This window comes from Pygocentrus nattereri, chromosome 15 (genome assembly GCF_015220715.1).
Source record: "Pygocentrus nattereri isolate fPygNat1 chromosome 15, fPygNat1.pri, whole genome shotgun sequence".
Classification (NCBI taxonomy): domain Eukaryota; kingdom Metazoa; phylum Chordata; class Actinopteri; order Characiformes; family Serrasalmidae; genus Pygocentrus; species Pygocentrus nattereri.
Window position 1 is genome coordinate 25,587,633 of NC_051225.1, and position 18,142 is coordinate 25,605,774.

At 38.2% G+C, this 18,142-nt stretch overlaps 1 protein-coding gene across 1 annotated transcript in view; it reads left to right on the plus strand.

Moving 5' to 3' along the window:
- The window catches only part of ano8b (anoctamin 8b), a 36,371-nt gene extending 19,294 nt beyond the window's left edge, over nucleotides 1-17,077 (plus strand). The window contains 11 exon segments of the mRNA XM_017712102.2: nucleotides 923-1,084; nucleotides 1,178-1,330; nucleotides 2,941-3,067; nucleotides 3,475-3,530; nucleotides 5,390-5,464; nucleotides 6,813-7,556; nucleotides 10,387-10,578; nucleotides 10,675-10,806; nucleotides 11,178-11,288; nucleotides 12,786-13,342; nucleotides 13,344-17,077. Coding sequence (XP_017567591.2) covers nucleotides 923-1,084; nucleotides 1,178-1,330; nucleotides 2,941-3,067; nucleotides 3,475-3,530; nucleotides 5,390-5,464; nucleotides 6,813-7,556; nucleotides 10,387-10,578; nucleotides 10,675-10,806; nucleotides 11,178-11,288; nucleotides 12,786-13,342; nucleotides 13,344-13,518 — 2,484 coding nt within the window. The 3' untranslated portion in view covers nucleotides 13,519-17,077.
- Nucleotides 17,078-18,142: the final 1,065 nt, after the last annotated feature.

The window sequence follows — 18,142 nt, forward strand, 5'->3', positions numbered from 1 at the left end:
TTGGCTCAGATCTAAAAACAGAGGTGTTCCTGTCCATCCTTCCTTATGAGAAAAAAACTATGAGTCTTAGAGTATGTGTAGCTGTAATGAGGCTGTTGTTAAAAAAAATGACATTTGCAAATCAAACAAAGAGGCTGCTGGTGTTCTCAGAATGATGGACTGACCACCCCAGAGTCCAGACCTCAACATCATTTAATGTGTTTGCCATTGTTTAGATAGTTTGGATTATGGAAAGCCGAGAATACAACCAACTTCCAAGCTGTTATATAGGCAAATACACAATAAATACTGAAAAAAAATCATAGAATGTTTATTGATATTTATTATGTATAATATTTATTATAAATAATATTTTATTTATATGTATTTTATTGTTATATCTTCTAAGTGATATTCTGTTAAATAAAAAAAATCAGTTAAATATTTTTTTCCTACACTGAAAAATCAATAACTTGTATTTATGGCTGTTTTGACTGGAAGTTAAATTAGTACAGTGTGGTCTCTGATAGTACTGTATCACATCATTATTGTTTTTCCATCTAAACTCTGCATTAAACTTTGAATAAGTTTGAACATGCATTTCCTAATAACTGCCTCTCATACAAATCTGGGGTCTCATTTATTAGCTTCTTGTTTGGTGAGTGAACCGTACATAGAAATATCTATACATGTAGAAACATCTCTTGTGTATGAGAATATGTGGATATTTAGACTACCACGTCCATGCAGAAATCTCTAGTGGTAGAAAGTGTAATCACAGGTAAAATGACTAATTAAATACTTCTTAGCAATACTAATAATACTAATAAAATATTTAAGAAAGAAAGGATTAGAATTAAAAAAGTTACAAAATGAGACCCTTGATCTCCTAATGCATTTGTTACTGTATGTTTGATTGATGCCGGTGCTGTTTCTCACCCAGACCAGCAGAGATATATGCTGTGTAGTCTTTGCCCTCTTTAACGTGGTGTGGGCCACCCTGTTCCTTGAGAGGTGGAAGCGGAGAGGGGCGGAGCTGGCTTACAAATGGGGCACGCTAGACACCCCTGCCGAATCACTAGAGGAGCCCAGGCCGCAGTTTCGGGTGAACAGACATTTTGAGATAATAATTGACCTCTTCTCATTATACCAACTAGTAGTTTATTTAGGACTACTGTTGTCTCTCTGTCTGTCTCAGGGTGTGAAGCGGTGCAGCCCAGTGACAGGCTGTGAGGAGTTCTATTACCCGCCTTGGAGGAGGAGGCTGTTCCGATGGCTGGTCAGCTTTCCTGTCTGTATCTTATGCCTTTGCTTTGTCTTCCTGGCCATGCTCATCTGCTTTGAGCTTCAGGTTAGTGGCATCACAAGCACATTCTGTCATACACAGGTATGAGTAGGACCTTTTATACACTAATGCAGTGCTCACCAATCCTAGTACTGGAGAACTGCCACAAATGCACACACAGACACTGAGGCTCTTGATTGGCTAGATAAGACACATTAGTGTTGCATATTGGAAATAAACTTTCCGGGAGGAGAATTGATGACCACTGCACTACAGCCTTTAATGCAGCCAACATAATGTGTTGGCAGTACACATTATGTTTAAAGGTGCAGGGGCAAGACGTTTACCCTCTAATAATGTAGATTATCCAAATCCAGAGCCAAACATAGACTCAAAAAAAGGAACCAACAGGGTGGTGTCACTTACAAGCTGAAAATACATCAATATTAAATAAATCAACTGTGTTGTCTTTAAGTAACTGGTTTATATATAATGTACAGCAATTTGGGAGTACATTTCAGTGAATGAAAAGTGTTTAAGTTTATCCAAACATATTCCCAGTCTCACGGAAGCCAAATAAATTTCACTGAAATGTTTTATTTTTTGTTCAATCTGCAATTGAACTGTAGTCTGCATCTGAATCTATTTGGTTGAATGGAAATGTTTGGTGTACTTAATTTAAGTTCAAAGGTTCAATATTTTGTGTGTGTGCTAAGCATTTTACACATTTTTGCAAGTTTCAAGTGCAAAAATGACACATTCTGTCTAAAGTATTCCAAAAAAATGTTCCAAAATTAAAATATGAGCCAAAACACATAGATTATGCAGTATACACAAGAAAAATGCAATATGCCTTTCCCCAGTCATAAATAAGTACAAAAACCAGGTTTACACCTTTTAACTGCAGAATTTAACCATATTTACAGCATATTTACATGATTAGCTACAGCTTTAATTAAAGGGTCGGTATCCTATTTTTTCTTGTATTCTGCTTTCCTTTTAAGTTCCCTTGTAACAATTGTGTGGGTTTTATGTACTAAAAGCAGTCATGGCTCATTACATGACCTCTCTTTACCCTTCATTTTTAAACAGGCTGTTTTTTACTCCACCTTTAAGACTAATTAGATTAGCTCAGCTGAAACACTTACAATTTATAACACCTGCGTGAATGGGCGAAGCTTAACTCTTGTAAGCTAAATAGGTGTAAATGTGTTAGTTAGACAATGAATTCAAAATAGCCAAGCTGATTTCAGACGTATGGACTTTATGGACAAGGTATGTTATGAAACTTTATCAATGTTTACATTCTACATTAAACTGTGTCAAAGAAGGTGTCAATTATATGGACCCTTTAACGGAATGTTAAAATTAGGCACATTGGGATTAAATATTGCAACCACACTGAGTCACACTTTGTGCTGCGCCTTGTCACACACACATCTGGCCCTCTGCCTTTGAGGAACAGATGTTTTATACAGCTGTGAAATGAACATAATATGTTGAAGGTGCCCTCTTATTTAAGAGGTGCAAGTACAAGGAAATAATTATGCACTTAGGGCTACGCGGTGCTTGCTGGAAAGACTAGTTGTCAGTAGTCTGTGTGTAAGTAAAACGTTAGAATGGTGTGGTACACAAGTACAAAGTTATCTGACTAGATGCACGTCTATGGTCGGCAGGAATTTGTGATGGGGATTAAAGAGCTGCCACGGGTGGCGAGGTTTATCCCTGAAATCATACTGGCCATCACTGTGACTGCGTGTGACGAGGTGTATAAAAAGATAGCCTGCTGGCTTAATGATATGGGTGAGTATTGCTTTTAAAGGGAACACTGAAAAAGTGATGCATTGAATGTACTTGATTCACATGTTTATATTATTTCTATATGAAAGAAATATATTTTCAGTTTTAATTTGGATGATGTAATATATTTCAAGTCAAGTACATTTCAGTGGTTATGTAATATTTTGCTGTATGTATGGTATAAAAATGTTTTGTCTGAAAAAACATATATTGTAATTGTATTGAGGAAATGTGAAAGATGTTTTACTCCACATGTGCACATTAGGTTCCACAGTGTTGAACTAATACGTACACTATTCATTTGTGTGAAGATAGAACCAAATGAGCACTGTAAGAGTGAATTCAGCACTGGGTGTATACTGTATATTGGACAATTAAACTTTGAATTCTTGTCTCTGTTTTCCCAACAGAAAACTATAGACTCCAGAGTGCCTATGAGAAAAATCTCATCATCAAAATGGTTCTTGTAAGTTTAACCTTACATGCAGTGCAGAACAAAATTCTATTCTAGCGATGTGCAGATATGGAAATGTTGGACTAATTTTAATGTCTGTGTTTGTCAATAGCAGCGGCAGTATTAGTATATTATATTTACTGGGTTTAACATTGAATGCTGTGAGATAACTCGGCAAAATGAAATAATCATAATAAATCAGCTTTCACCAGAATGACAACTTCACTGGATGATACAATAAAAAAGGACTTCCACAGATTTTTCAAATCTGCATAATTAATAAACACTAAGCTGTAAACAAAGTCAGTCAAAGTGGTTTAATGCAAAATGCTCCGTCCTAAAGAAAATAGAGTGAGAATTGCTTACAGTGGTTGTGATAGGAACCTGAATTGTTTCCAGACATCTGAAACAATGCCTCTAAAATAGGGATGTCAAACGTAACCAATAAAAAAGCCCATACAAAAAAACCTCAGCAAATTTGTGGGTCAGGACATTGTTTATTCAAAATATGCCAAAACTGCAGCAGCAAAATAGGCATTGAATACTCATTTATGTACCAAAAGCAGTCATGGCTCATTACATGACCTCTATTTACCCTTCATTTTTAAACAGGCTGTTTTTTACTCCACCTTTAAGACTAATTAGATTAGCTCAGCTGAAACACTTACAATTTATAACACCAGCGTGAATGGGCGAAGCTTAACTCTTGTAAGCTAAATAGGTGTAAATGTGTTAGTTAGACAATGAATTCAAAACAGCCAAGCTGATTTCAGACGTATGGACTTTATGGACAAGGTATGTTATGAAACTTTATCAGTGTTTACATTCTACATTAAACTGTGTCAAAAAAGCAAGGAAAATTCAGTTTTCAATTATATGGACCCTTTAACTGAATGTTAAAATTAGGCACATTGGGATTAAATATTGCAGCCACACTGAGTCACACTTTGTGCTACGCCTTGTCACACACACATCTGGCCCTCGGTCTTTGAGGAACAGATGTTTTATACAGCTGTGAAATGCACTTGATATGTTGAAGGTGCCCTCTTATTTAAGAGGTGCAAGTACAAGGAAATAATTATGCACTTAGGGCTACGCGGTGCTTGCTGGAAAGACAAGTTGTCAGTAGTCAAAACTGCAGCTCTCAGAATTGTTGGAAAAAAATTGTTGTGTTGGAATGCACACTCTGTTGCAGTGCATGCTGGGGACTGTAGTGCATCTCAGGGTGAAATGAGCTATTAAGAATAGAAAATAAAAATAGTTTTGCAGGCTGAATAGGACTGCGTCACGGGCATGCCTTGGCCGCCGGGCCTTGTGTTTGACACATGGGCTCTAAAAGCTCCCTCACAGAATGTTATTACATGAAATGGTCAAGATTAAATTGCCTGATGGCTGAAATGTTAGTTTTGGCCTAAAATATGTCTTTTAAATTCTATTCATGATGGAGACGTACTTGCTGGGTGTGATAAAACACAGTTCCAGTTGGGTCGCAAATAAAACTATATTTGTGTTTAAGACATCACGACCCCTGGCTTCTACCACTGGTGTAAAGAAATTGAGTTTCCCTACAATGAACCATTTCACATCCAACAACTCTGAATGACTGTGTTTCATTTCACATTTGTTGTACAGACATTTTTGAAACATTGCTGGATTCCCTGTACGTGATGCATCTTCATATTAGAACTAAATACCAGTCAAACTCCACACACTACTTTGTCAGTGTTAGCAGCTGTAACTCTTTAGACAGAGCGATAGGATTTAGAATGTTGTTATTTTCCCATTTCGTGAATATAAGCACATAGATAAAAACTTCACAAGAGCAAGTCCCATAACCTTTTGCATTTATGTTATTGTGTGTTGTCTTGCAGTTTCAGTTTGTAAATTCTTATCTAAGCCTTTTCTACATTGGATTCTACCTCAAAGACATGGAGCGTCTAAAAGAGGTAAGAATTCTGTCTCCCACACAGGTGAAACCATGGCACAGATTCCAAATTCCCATGCAAATGGCTTAAAATATGCTATTTGACTTAAATAGATAGCTTTCTCCTCTTCTCTAGCTGAAGTAACTCGGGGACTCTATGCCATGTCTTCTCCTCAGAATGCAGTCTGTGATCAATAAAATCCATCAATGCCTTTGGGCACCTAAAGTACACAGTCAGCTCGGACTACCAGTCTATATATTGTTAGCATCAACAGACGTCTGGCCATTCGTTTGTTCTTCTCTGTTTAGGAATAGGGCTGTTGTGTTTACAGCCGCCATTGTTTTCATGCATGTGCTGGCATCCAAAAAGACGTCTGAGCTTTTTGTGTCATCGTAATTTGTCCCGCGGGTCTTTGACACACATCGGATGAGCTATCTCTGCATGTGGACTGATGATTATAGTACTGTGGAGCTTGATCTAATTTCAGCACAGCTTCTCTGGCGGTGTAATTTTAGGGTAGGTTTTGTCTGTATAAGGTTGATGAAAACAAATTCTTTTGACAAATTCTGATTGCTTGATGTAATTTATAGTCCTTCGAGCGTTTGTAGGTTTGTCTCCCTTGATTAAAAAAGTGTTTGAATCACTGCCTGCTTTCATACCTTTGAAATATTGCTCTGCTTTCACCTCCGCTCACACTGCAAGATGCTGAGGAGTTGACTCATGCTTTTATTTTCTCTTTCCTAGACTATTAAAATGAACTCTTACTAGGTTACCAGATTCGCTGCTGCTGATAGAAGAAGCAGCCAGATTATTACGCTCAGAATATATTTAGACTGCTACATTTTTTAGAACATTTAAAATATTATTAGTATTGTTGTTGTTATTATTATTATTATTATTATTATTATTATTAGTTGTAGTAGTAGTAGTAGTAGTGTTGCTACTGTACTATAATTAGGGTCATTATTTCATAAATAATAATAATAATAATAATAATAATAATAGCAGCAACTGGAAAAGTATTTCTGAAGAATGTGCAGAATGATTAACATTAGCCGGTATTGGAGGTGGTTGCTAGAGTGTTGGTAGGTGCTTGCTATAGTAATGTTTTTTTAAATATTACTATTATTATCCATGATAGAGGATGGATATTATCATCTTTGGTTTTGAGGCTATCCTAGCCAGCTTTTGCTGCATTGTGTGATTTATCTTTCTGCGCTATTCTCTAGCTAGAAACTTGTAGCATTTCACTTCTCAGCCCTGACATCCCTGAAAATGACAATAAACCATCACTTATACTGCAGTTCCCTTTAAGAACATTAATCTACCATTCAGATCATTTTTTCCCGTGACTGTTCATGCCTTGCAGATGCTTGCTACACTGCTGATCATTCGCCAGTTCCTGCAGAATCTAAAAGAGGTACTGCAGCCATACCTGTACGAGCGCCACCGACTGGGCGAGCTCACGCTGCGCGCCGTCTGGGACCTGCTGGTCTCTGCTCTGCTCAAATACGGGCGGCTTGCGGCCGGCAGAGCTCAGGTTTCCCCCAGTGACACCACAATTCCCGTCCCGGGCTTGCGGGGGAGCCGACAAGTCCTTCTGGGCCATCAGGAACGTCGCGAACGCAAGTGTCTGAACGGAGGGTGCGGGGTGCCGGATGAGGATGGTGAGGAGGAGCGAGGAGGGGAGAGGCAGAGCGAGGAGGAGAGCGAGGAGGAGAGCCTAGTGGACTGTGGCCTCAAACTGCGCAAGGTCAGCTTCATCGAGAAGGTTGAGCGCAAGTCCATTGGCTGTGTGAGCCCCATGGAAGACCACTTCCTTGAGGAGGGGAGCCCCACCATGGTGGAGAAGGGAATGGACCCAGCTTCGGTCTTTGAGATGTGTGATGATGACGATGATAATGGGATTCCAGAGACCAAGGAGCTGATGACAGAGCCACCAGCACCCGCAGGGTCTGAGAGCAGTGCACCTCCAAGGTTACGGAGAAGAGGCCGCAGCCTGGAGAGGGCCGACAGTAAGAGCAAGAAAGAGTCATGGATGGATCTTCCAGAAGAGCAGGAGGCCACAACACTCACCCAGGCTGAGATTGAGAGCTGCATGCAAACATATGAGGTAAGGATACGACTGGTATGTTATTAAACTTTCTTATTTCATCTTTTTTTTTAAAGGGGCAGGTTTCACTTTCTCCACCAGAAGTGGTGGAGGTGTTAAGTGCCTCAGAATTGGGTTGTAGATATGTTTCTTACTGCACTTGCTCTGCACCAAATAGCATTTGTTGTTATTATGGTATTCCCTTTGCTGTACTGAGATCACAGGAGGCTGTAATATGCGGTCTGACTCATTTGACCAATTAAGTTTCTAGGGTTTTTAATGAATTAGGGCAAGAATATTGATTTAGTCACAATAATGCAGGCTGATCTTTAACCATGTCACATTATTGGTTGGCCAAAGCATTTGTAACATATTGCCAGGTGTATCACAGTCATAATACAACAGTTTTACAGCAGTTCATACAGCAGTTACAAAATCAGATCGGTTGAGAAGCATTTATGGGTGTTGATATTTTTGATAACAGCACATTTTTTCATTCTGCTGTGCACCAGTTGCTCAGCAACAACTTGTTTCATGCTGCTGCAGCTAACATTACTAAGTTTCTACTTTATCACATGCAAGAACAGAAAACGGGTACACAAGATAACTCTATATGATAATATTTTATCTACAGCCCGTTTGGTCTGAAGAAGACTGTGAAAGTAGGTCTTCATGGCCACTGGACAAGTGGCAGGAGAACAACTACACAGACTTGAGTGAACCAGAAAAAAACAGTATATAATTCAGCTAATAAGATACTTGGAATGACACAATTTTCATGTTAATATGGCAAATACTGAAAAAGCTGAGTAAAACCTGATATTGTGACAGTTTTATGGCTCTATCCATAACACAGAAGGCTACTACTTTTTTGGTGGAAGGAACCGCCAAAATTAAAGCCCATCTGATACAATTTTCAAAAATCATGTTTCCACAAATAAAATCACATATTTGATAATCTACTGTAACCAAATCACAACTATGTTATTTACAACAATACACTCCCTCTCATTTTCTGTTGCTGAAAAAATTACAAGAATAGCATCCATATAGTCCATATATATTTTGTCCATAAAGTGCTGCCCTATTAATCTAATTAATGAAAGTATGGTGTGGGTGATCAAGAAATGTTCACAATTTATGACGTCACAGTTGTTAGACATCTATTAAGTCGAAACAGCAAAAAAGTCTGAGAAGTGCCTCATTTAAATAATATAATTAAAAACAGTGAGTGCAAGACTTTGAATCGGACTATTTAAATAATAAAACATGTCCAGCCCTAGATGGAAAGAACACTCCTTAAGGCTTGTTTATTTGTTTCTTTGGTTACAGTACTGTGAAAAAGTATTAAGCCATCTAAGAAAATCCTATGTGAGGCCAATTATCTGGGCAAAAAGCATGTCCTTGAGTAAGCCCAGTATTTACAGTTACCATCGAAAACCTGTTTCAGCTAATTAATCCTGCAGTAAATGAAATCAGGTGTCACAAATCCATACAATGGCTGGAGCACTCCAAGAAATCAGGAACCAAACCTCTGTTCTTCTCACTGTTTTCTTCTTAGCAAAATGAGAAGTGTCTATTTAAAACAGTGAAATCTTGTTATATTTTACTTAACATATTTATGTGTGTCTATATTTGAAGAGTTTCATTTGTAAAAGTTTTTATAAAAGAACAGCACCTGATGTATAATGAAAAACACATTTTCATTCCTCTAATAAAGGTGTTATTAATCATAATATAGCCTTTAGAAACTACTTGTACATTCTTTAAAAAAAAGGTCTTTTTTCAGGGGTCCTTTAATAAAGCAAATACAGAACCAAAAACACTCAAAGAACCCTTTGCATGATCAAAGGATTCTCTGCATCATGAACGTGTTGATGGATATTGTGCTGTAGATGGTTCTATATAGAATCTTTTTGAAAAGGGTTCTGTAGCACCAAAAGGGTTCTTCTGTTGTTACAAGTTTAACATCTTTATAATAGATCATGCAAAGAGTTCTTTTAGTATTCATGGTTTTGTATAGAACCATTTCCATTTTCTTTACTAAACAACCCTCGAAGAACCATCTTTTTTAATAGTGTATGTGTAAAGCCCACTCCCAACAATGTATATTATGAAAAAAAAGAAAAATTAGAAGTGGTAAATAATGTGTTTTGGAATATACCCTTCATTTATTTTAATGTCAAATAGTGTTTTACTGGCAAAAACACACTTACATACTTACAAAACACACTTACTTGCTTACATTTTTGGAGCCAAAGACTTTTACACAATGTACATATCAGAGATCTGAATAATTAATTTGTAATTCGGAAGTAGAGCATACTTACCAACCTTGAAACATAAGAAAAAGAGAAATTTTCCCAGCCCAAGTGTGGTATGGGTCACCTTCCTCAGAACAGTTTCAATTTCAGAAATTAGATTCCAGCGTTTTAGAAAAACACAAAATAATAAGCCATTAGCAAATGCATTAGTCTCGGTCAGCTCAGCATCTCAGGATGACATTGTTATCGGGAAATGTGGTCTAGGCAATCAAACCAACAGCACTCAGATGAACCCCAGCAGATGAAATAGAGCACCAGTCTGTACTTGATGTTGAAAATGAAGTCAGTGTTAAGAGCTGGCTGGCTTCAGGGAGCAAGTTCAAGTAATAAAAAAACTGATGATGTGTTTTAAAAGTTGAAACAAAGTCCATTTTTAATTCCAGAAGAAGAATGGATGGGAGCAAAGAATATTGAGACTCTTCTGGAGGATCAAGTATGAAGCAGGTGCTCTGGTATGTTAGCATGCCAAAGCTAAAGGGTCATAATGTAACAGTCTGTAAACTTTGCATCTTTGTGTTTCTTTCCAGGACACATTTCAAGATTACCAAGAGATGTTTATCCAGTTTGGTTACGTGGTGCTCTTTTCTTCTGCCTTCCCATTGGCTGCCATGTGCGCCCTCATTAACAACATCATTGAGATCCGCAGTGACGCCTTCAAGCTGTGCACAGGCCTGCAGAGGCCCTTTGGCATGAGAGTGGAGAGCATTGGGCAGTGGCAGGTTAGAATGATGTGATTGTGAGTTCTCAAGCTTCATAACAGACCTTTTAAGGAATACTAAAAGATGGATGTGACTGTGTCTTCTGTTATTGCACAGACAGTAATGGAGGCCATGGGTCTGATAGCGATCATTGTGAACTGTTATTTGATTGGTCAATGTGGGCAGCTACAGAGGCTCTTCCCTTGGCTGAGCCCCGAGATGGCCATCATCTCTATCGTGATCTTAGAGGTATGCAATACACATATACACATTGTGCAATTAAATTCATTTGCTCTTGCCATTAACTCTAAGGACCCATCAAAGAATCCAGACCACCATTCTTCACTTTCATAACCTCATAGATTAATATAGGTTTTATAGTAGTTACTGAACAATTTATAGTAAGTTACTGAGTATTTATGCTCAAGATTAATACCTGAACAGTAAGCTTAGATTTAGAACAGGTTAATCTCTGTTCCATGGCCAGTATATGTTGTTAATATATCTTCATACTCATTGAGCAATATCAATGTTCTTTTTCAGAAGAAAATGCTATCTACACAGTCAGATGCTATGTACTCAGTCAGATTTATTCATTTAATCCCTTTCTTCCTGGACAGCACTTTGCCATTCTGCTGAAATATGTCATTCATGTGGCAATCCCCGACATCCCTAGCTGGGTGGGAGAAGAGATGGCCAAACTGGAGTTTCAGCGCAGGGAGGCATTCAAGGTAACAATCTGTTCTTTAAAAAATAAATCTATGATTGTTGCTTTAGTTTCAAAAATCACACTGGGTGACCGCAGATATTATAGATGCTATTTCAGATATCTCACTATCACAGTATACTCTGAGTGGTTCCCAGATCTGACCCGGCCCCTGTTCTGCTGAGCAAGCCAGTAGCAGAACAAAAAATTGCTGAAATCTACTTTTCAGGGAATTTCACAGATTTTTTCACAGAAAGCTTTTTCAATTCCATTGAAATGATTATGAATACGCTTCTGGATGCCTGAAATATTATTTTATGGAGAAATTGAGATAAGCTTCTGAAAACAGATTTTAAAATCTATTCATGGTGGATATGTGCATGCACATGCAGGATGTTGTAAGACAAAGTAGCACCCAAAGATTTACCATGACAAAAATATAATACCCAAATACACCAAGAAGTTTTCTGAGGTTTAGTAAGCTGGAACAGACAAACACTTAAAACACCGCCAGATGTGCCACATTTAAGAAAAACTAAAAGTACAAATTATTTTTATTTTTTTCTACATTTCATACACTGCACTAAGACAGGTCTTTCTTTGGAATAAAACATGCAGTCAGTCACTGTTCTAAAAGTACCAGTGATATCCATAATATGCTCATAAAAGCATATTGGTACATAATGTGACAATTTATTATGATAAATATTGTCATATTGCATAATATTTAGAAGAAACCTGTGTGTTCACTTGTCTTTTTGGACAGTAAATATAATGGTTGTATTTGGGTTGTAGACATTGTGATTCATGTGATTGTGGTTTCTGTCACCACCATTGTAAAGAAATCTGACTCTGTAAGTTTCTCCAAAGTGCAGCATTTCACTTCAGACTACTCTGAATGACTTTGTTCACGTCTCTACAATTGAATTATACTTGAAAATTATTATTATTAAATTATACAAAAAAATTATACTTGAGCGCTCACGGGGGGGGGGGGGTCAGTCATGGGCTGGAAGTTAGGGAACCAGCCTCGTGACTGGAAGGTCACCGATTCGATCCCCAGAGCTTTAGTGTATGTGCCCTAGTGTATGTGGTGTTTCACTTCACGGATGGGTTAAATGCGGAGGCGAAATTTCCCCGTTGTGGGACTAATAAGGGTCACTTAATCTTAATCTTAAAAATAGGTGAGATTCCATTCCAGTGTGGAGGTATTTTGGAGTTTTCCCTGCTCTAACACTTCAGTTCAGAAAGGACTTGTTAATTAGCCAATTAGCTGGATCAGATATGTAAAATACTCATAACCACATTTCGGTTGTATTCTTCGGTTTTACTGCTGGAATGGTGTGCAGAACATCTGCCTGGGCTCTAATTTTTAACCTGGTCCAGAACCTTCAAAATCCAGATCTATTATGCACAGATATTATATACTTAGGTTTAATGTATTGTCCTACCCATGCCATCTCCTGGCTGGACTTCTCCATGCCTGCTGGTATGTAATCTCTGTGTGTTTGGTCGCCACCAGAAGCACGAGCGCCAGGCGCAGCAGCACTTCCAGCAGCAGCAGCAGAGGAAGAGAGAGGAGGAGGAGCGGCAGCGGCAGGCCGAGTACCAGGCACGGCGTGAGCGGGACGACGGGCGCCCCGATGCCTCTGGGGGTGAGCACCACCATGACAAGAGCCAGGGAGGCAAGTCCAGGCCAGGTGGAGGAGGAGGGGGAGGCTCAGGGGGTGATAAACCGAAAAGGCCCAGCTCGCTGCTGGCCAACAACAACGTCATGAAGCTCAAGCAGATCATTCCTCTGCAGAGCAAGTTCTCTTCTGGCACAGCCCGTTCCCCACAGTCGCCCACGGGGAGCGAGCCCAAACTACCAGGCTTCCTCAGCTTCAAGTTCCTCAAATCTCCAGAAAATAAGAAAGAGGCAGCAGCTGCAGCCGCCGCAGCAGCAGCAGCCGCAGCTGCAGCTTCAGCCTCAGCTAGTGCTAGCGTTAGCATGGCTGCACCAGGCCAGGAGAAGTCTCAGTCCCCCAGTAAGTCCTTCAACCCTGGGAAACTCTTTAACTTTGGGAAATCAGAAGGGGGGGGCTTGTGTGAATGGGGCTCAGCCCTCAAAACCAGGGGAAGGGGGACAGCTTTTGGAGAAGCAACCCACAAAGTCAGACCTAAATGGGGTGCCAGACGAAATCCCATCCCCGGGGGGAGAGGAAGGAGAGAATGGACACTCGTTAGACTCTGAGTCCTCAGGGCCTAAAATCTAACCCTAAATAAAGCACCCACTGATGGGGGAAAAATGACTAACAAAGGGTTAAAGGTAAGCTCTTGATACATAAGGTCGTCCCACTGCTCTCCGGCCCAATGTAAGACTCAGCCTGGAAGCTGTCAAGTAATACCAGATGTGGAAAAATGGGATGGTGTTTATTTTTTGTTTGCTGAGGAACATAGGCTTCTCAAATATGACTCCCCTCACACATACACACGCACATATACACACACTTTGCCTTTTGTCTACAACACATACAGGAATGCATGAGCTGCGTTTCTAATCCGTTTTCAAAGGATGATCCAAAAACAAAAAGTGCAATGTTAATTTACCCTACTCTGACAATTGTAAGCGTTTTAGTGCCCTCCATAGTATTTAAAAATATTTTAACACCAGTTTTATATCACAATGGTGAGACCTTCCAGAAAAAAACACCACAAGTTGATAATCTTGATCTGCATCAGTTTGAACTGTGAGTGTTTTTAGTCCTGAACTTTTCTACTTCCTTAAAGCAGCTGGTTTAGTTTAGCAATAGCAGTGTTTCACGAATAACAAGGTACTGCAAAACCTGTGAGCTTTATCTATGAGTTAAAGGAATCCCTGCAAGACTAAAACATAGGTTTCAAATCAAAAGAAATGCAATATCTTTGTGTTTAAGGATAGCTTTGTGAGGAACAGTCTGTAGCTGGTGTGAAAGCATGTATGTAAACCAAGGAAGTGGAAGTGAAACAGAGCATGAAGGTATAGTGTATGTATGGGTAAAGAAAGCACAGTGGCTAAGCATAATTCCACCCAGTTATTCCAAAAGTGCACATATGGAGGATGTCTTACCCGTATTTGCATCTTGAACAGGCATTTTCCCCTTTGTTACTGTAGCCCAAAGGCACAGAAAGGGCTGGAGATTAAGACTATAGTCATGCTGAAATCTAGAAGTCCTGTTTTTGGGTATGATACTGTGCATCTTCATATGTCATGACCTAGAGTATGGCATTTAACCTCAACATTCACTGTTCTTCAGTCTTTACATCATGAATTTAGGATAATACTTTAATTTGCAACTTGGATGCTTGGTGGAACATCGTAAAGAACATGTATCGTCTTTGCAAAGGGACTCTGCAGGGCGCTGTAGCATTTCCTTTTCCATGTACAGATCATACTAGTTGCAGTCTCTGAGAACATTTTGCACTAAACCTTACTGCCGGTGAGAGGGAAAGACTCTGCTAAGAAAAGGAGAACACCAGCCTGCCTCATAACATATGCAAACGCTCGATTATGGTTTTCATTGCACTGCACTACTGAAGCATTATATTGACCCATCAAGTTTCTGTATATCTGGGTGCTTTGTCTAACTTTTTTTCTAATTTATTTGCCTAATTTATTCATAAACCCTAGGGTTTATTTAGATGTTTCATGTTCCATTACTTGCCAAAGCTAAACTAATATTCACTGGCAGTGCCGAAACTTTTCTTTGTAAAGCCATAACTGTTGAGAATATTTCAACAGAAGTTCAATTGATTTGTGCTAACTCATCCTCACAGCTCTGGTGATGAGGAGAAAGAAGGTCCAGGTTTTCCCTCATAGCTTTGTTTCTTATAGCAGCATTTGAGTGCTGGAGAAAAGACGGGCTCAGTTCCATCAATTCAGCATCAACTAAATGAATTAACATTAAATTCAGCTTAAAAAATGGAACCGGCCTCAAACTGGACAGCCAGTGTGTACACGTTGTTGAGTTAACCCTCTTATCAGCATACCCAAAATATGAGATGATGGACAAATGAGGTGAGAGGATCATTAAGCCAGTTATTATTATTTTTTGTTGTTCATACAATCAAGAGCGGGTTTTACTACAGCAATCATGTTTAACAGCAATGAAGCATTTGTTGGTTTGATGACATGCTTCATTGAGGAGTGAGTGGGGCTAGTGATGAAATAAAAAAGAACATGCGACACTTTTACTTAGTTTTGTCGAAACGTGTGATAGGTAACATGAACTATGCACTTCTTTGCTCATTTCATTGACTCAATTGTCTCAAATAACTCTTTGCAATAATACTTCAGCCTGAACAACGATTCTGACCTGGGATCTGAGGCTTCACGTCCTAAATGTTGAGTAACGTCAAAAAGCAAATATGAATCAAGCAGCGGTGACTGGTCACCTGCCATGTTCATTTTTCTGTTTCAGTGTTATTACAGTCCACCTGTCCTATAATTCCATGTGGCTCTGAATCAGTGTGCTTCCCGTGGGTCCCAAATAGAAAATCTAAATTTAGAATGACTCTCAATCCTAGAATGATTTCCTCCCCCACAGCAATTCACAGACCTGTTGGGGGGGGGGTGGATTTTTGGCTTTCTCTAATATTATGTCAGTGCCTTAGTGCAATTAAAAAAAGAAAAATACAAAAACCAAGGCTTATCATTTATTATTCTGAATGAATACTGAACAATTACAAATTACATTTAACTGCATATCAAAGAATGAACTGCTCCCTCTTAAATATGTTACATATCTAGTCATAATTAACAATGGCAGGTTGTTGAAATGCTTCTTCTGACAGTATTTAATGCCTTAACGCACTCCTCTACTAAAAAATGCTTGTCATAGAGAAATTTGATTTAGATTAACTAAAAAACAGCCTTGACTTTCCATATTTATCAATGTATTTTGACTCAGTAAGATGATTAAGTATTATCTGCCACTGATTTCTCAAAACTATGTATTATGTGGTAAATGTTTTGCATTTAATTCTGAGTTACACCTTGCTGAAAACAAAGAATGCTCTTGGGTTTCAAGGCCACACACAAGTATTTTTTGACCAAGGTAACAGTAGCTGTGGTTTAAAATAGATTTTCATTTCATTTTCATTATTTATTTATGATCATATTCCCTTGACAGCGGAAGTCTCTTACTGCATTGCCCGGAAAGTATTTGCTTTGTGGGCTGTGCGATGAGACGTTTGCAGATGTAGCCTATAAAGAGGCCTGACAGTCCATATCTCATCCGAGCTGATGTGTAAGCTGCAGTTGTCTTGAGGTGTCGAGTTTTTACTGTTTGTCTAGTCAGTGCTCTCTGCTCAACGCAAAGATGCTGAACTATGTGTGTTAGTTTGAAAGAAGAGCTGCTGTACGGTTTCTGTCATGTTTCTGTCATCCCTCTGCAGCCGCTCATGTCCACACCACCACACTGTTTGTTAAGATCATATATCTTACTTCTGCTAGTCTGAACGGATACCTTGTACATGGTTTAGGAACCTTGGTTTACGTTCAACCCAACTGTGAAATATTAATGGGCTACTGATTTAGACTTTTGAGAAAACACCACTCTGAAGCGAATACGTGGAGTTATGGATGGGGATAGAGAGGCTAGTAGAACTCAAGTGTGTAGAATTCCTTCTCTGAAGGTGACCTCACAAACTAACATGCTCTTCCAATATACCACTGTAAAGTTTTTCTTTTTCAAAGAAAATGATCATAGGAAAATGGGGTTATTTATTTCTTTTGATTTATTTTGTCATATTTTTGTAAGACCTGAAATGGAATAATAAACTGTTTTAAATTTACAGTTTTGCTGTGTAGGTCTGTATTGTTTAATGCTGTTTTTACATCAGTGATAAGCAGATGTTCATTAGAAATCAGGATCTTTCTGTTTTTGTACTGGTTTAATATCATGTTTTAACACATGTATGGCCTGTTCCTGTTCTAAAGCTCTATTCTGCCTGCTTTTATCATTCTCTATTGGGTATACTATGATAAATTCTTTATATATGAAAAATAATGAGGACTGAATGCTGTAGTTCAACTTTGAGGCAGTCAGGTCGAACCTTCTGAGCAATTTCACATTGATGGAGAGGCTGCTTTGATGAATTTTATATATATAATTTTTTGATACAATAATGTACAATAAGGAAATTAATTTGAATAAGAAATATTATTTAAGCTCTTCATTGAAATTCATTAATAATAACACCCAATAAGGCAATCCAGTTATTTATTTCTTGGGGAAGTTATTATTATTATTTTATGTGAACAGTAACAAAACTATGCTTGAATGTAATTAAGCTTCACTATAGAAGTTAGGCAAAAACAAAAAGCTTCACTATGGAAGTCTGGCAGAAGTATGCAAAGTTTTGAGTTAGTATTTCTAAATAATTATTTTCTAGGAATTCTAACAAAAAATATTTTTAAATATTTAATATCTCAGTTTTCTAACATTTTAAAATATTTTTACTATGTCAAAAAATTAATTCAGTACAATAAATTATTACAAGATTCTAAGTCACGATTTCGACTATTTTAATGTCATTATTTTGGGAAAATAAGTCATTATTTTTACATAGTAAGTCACATTTTGGGAAAATGTCATTTCAAAATAGTATGTCGTAGTTACTTATATACTAAGTCTTTATTTAGACATAGTCAAAAATAAGTAATCAAATCGAGATTCTAACTCAATATTTTGAGAAAATTAAGTTAAATTTTGAGATGTTAACAGTCACATTTTGGCCTACTCCAGCCTAAATCAAAGGAGAAATGGCCGAGAATTGGCATCTATAGGAATAGGCTTCCATAAGCTTCAGTTTATAGGAACAAAATGCTGAACGTGGAATGTGAATATGGAATTGCTT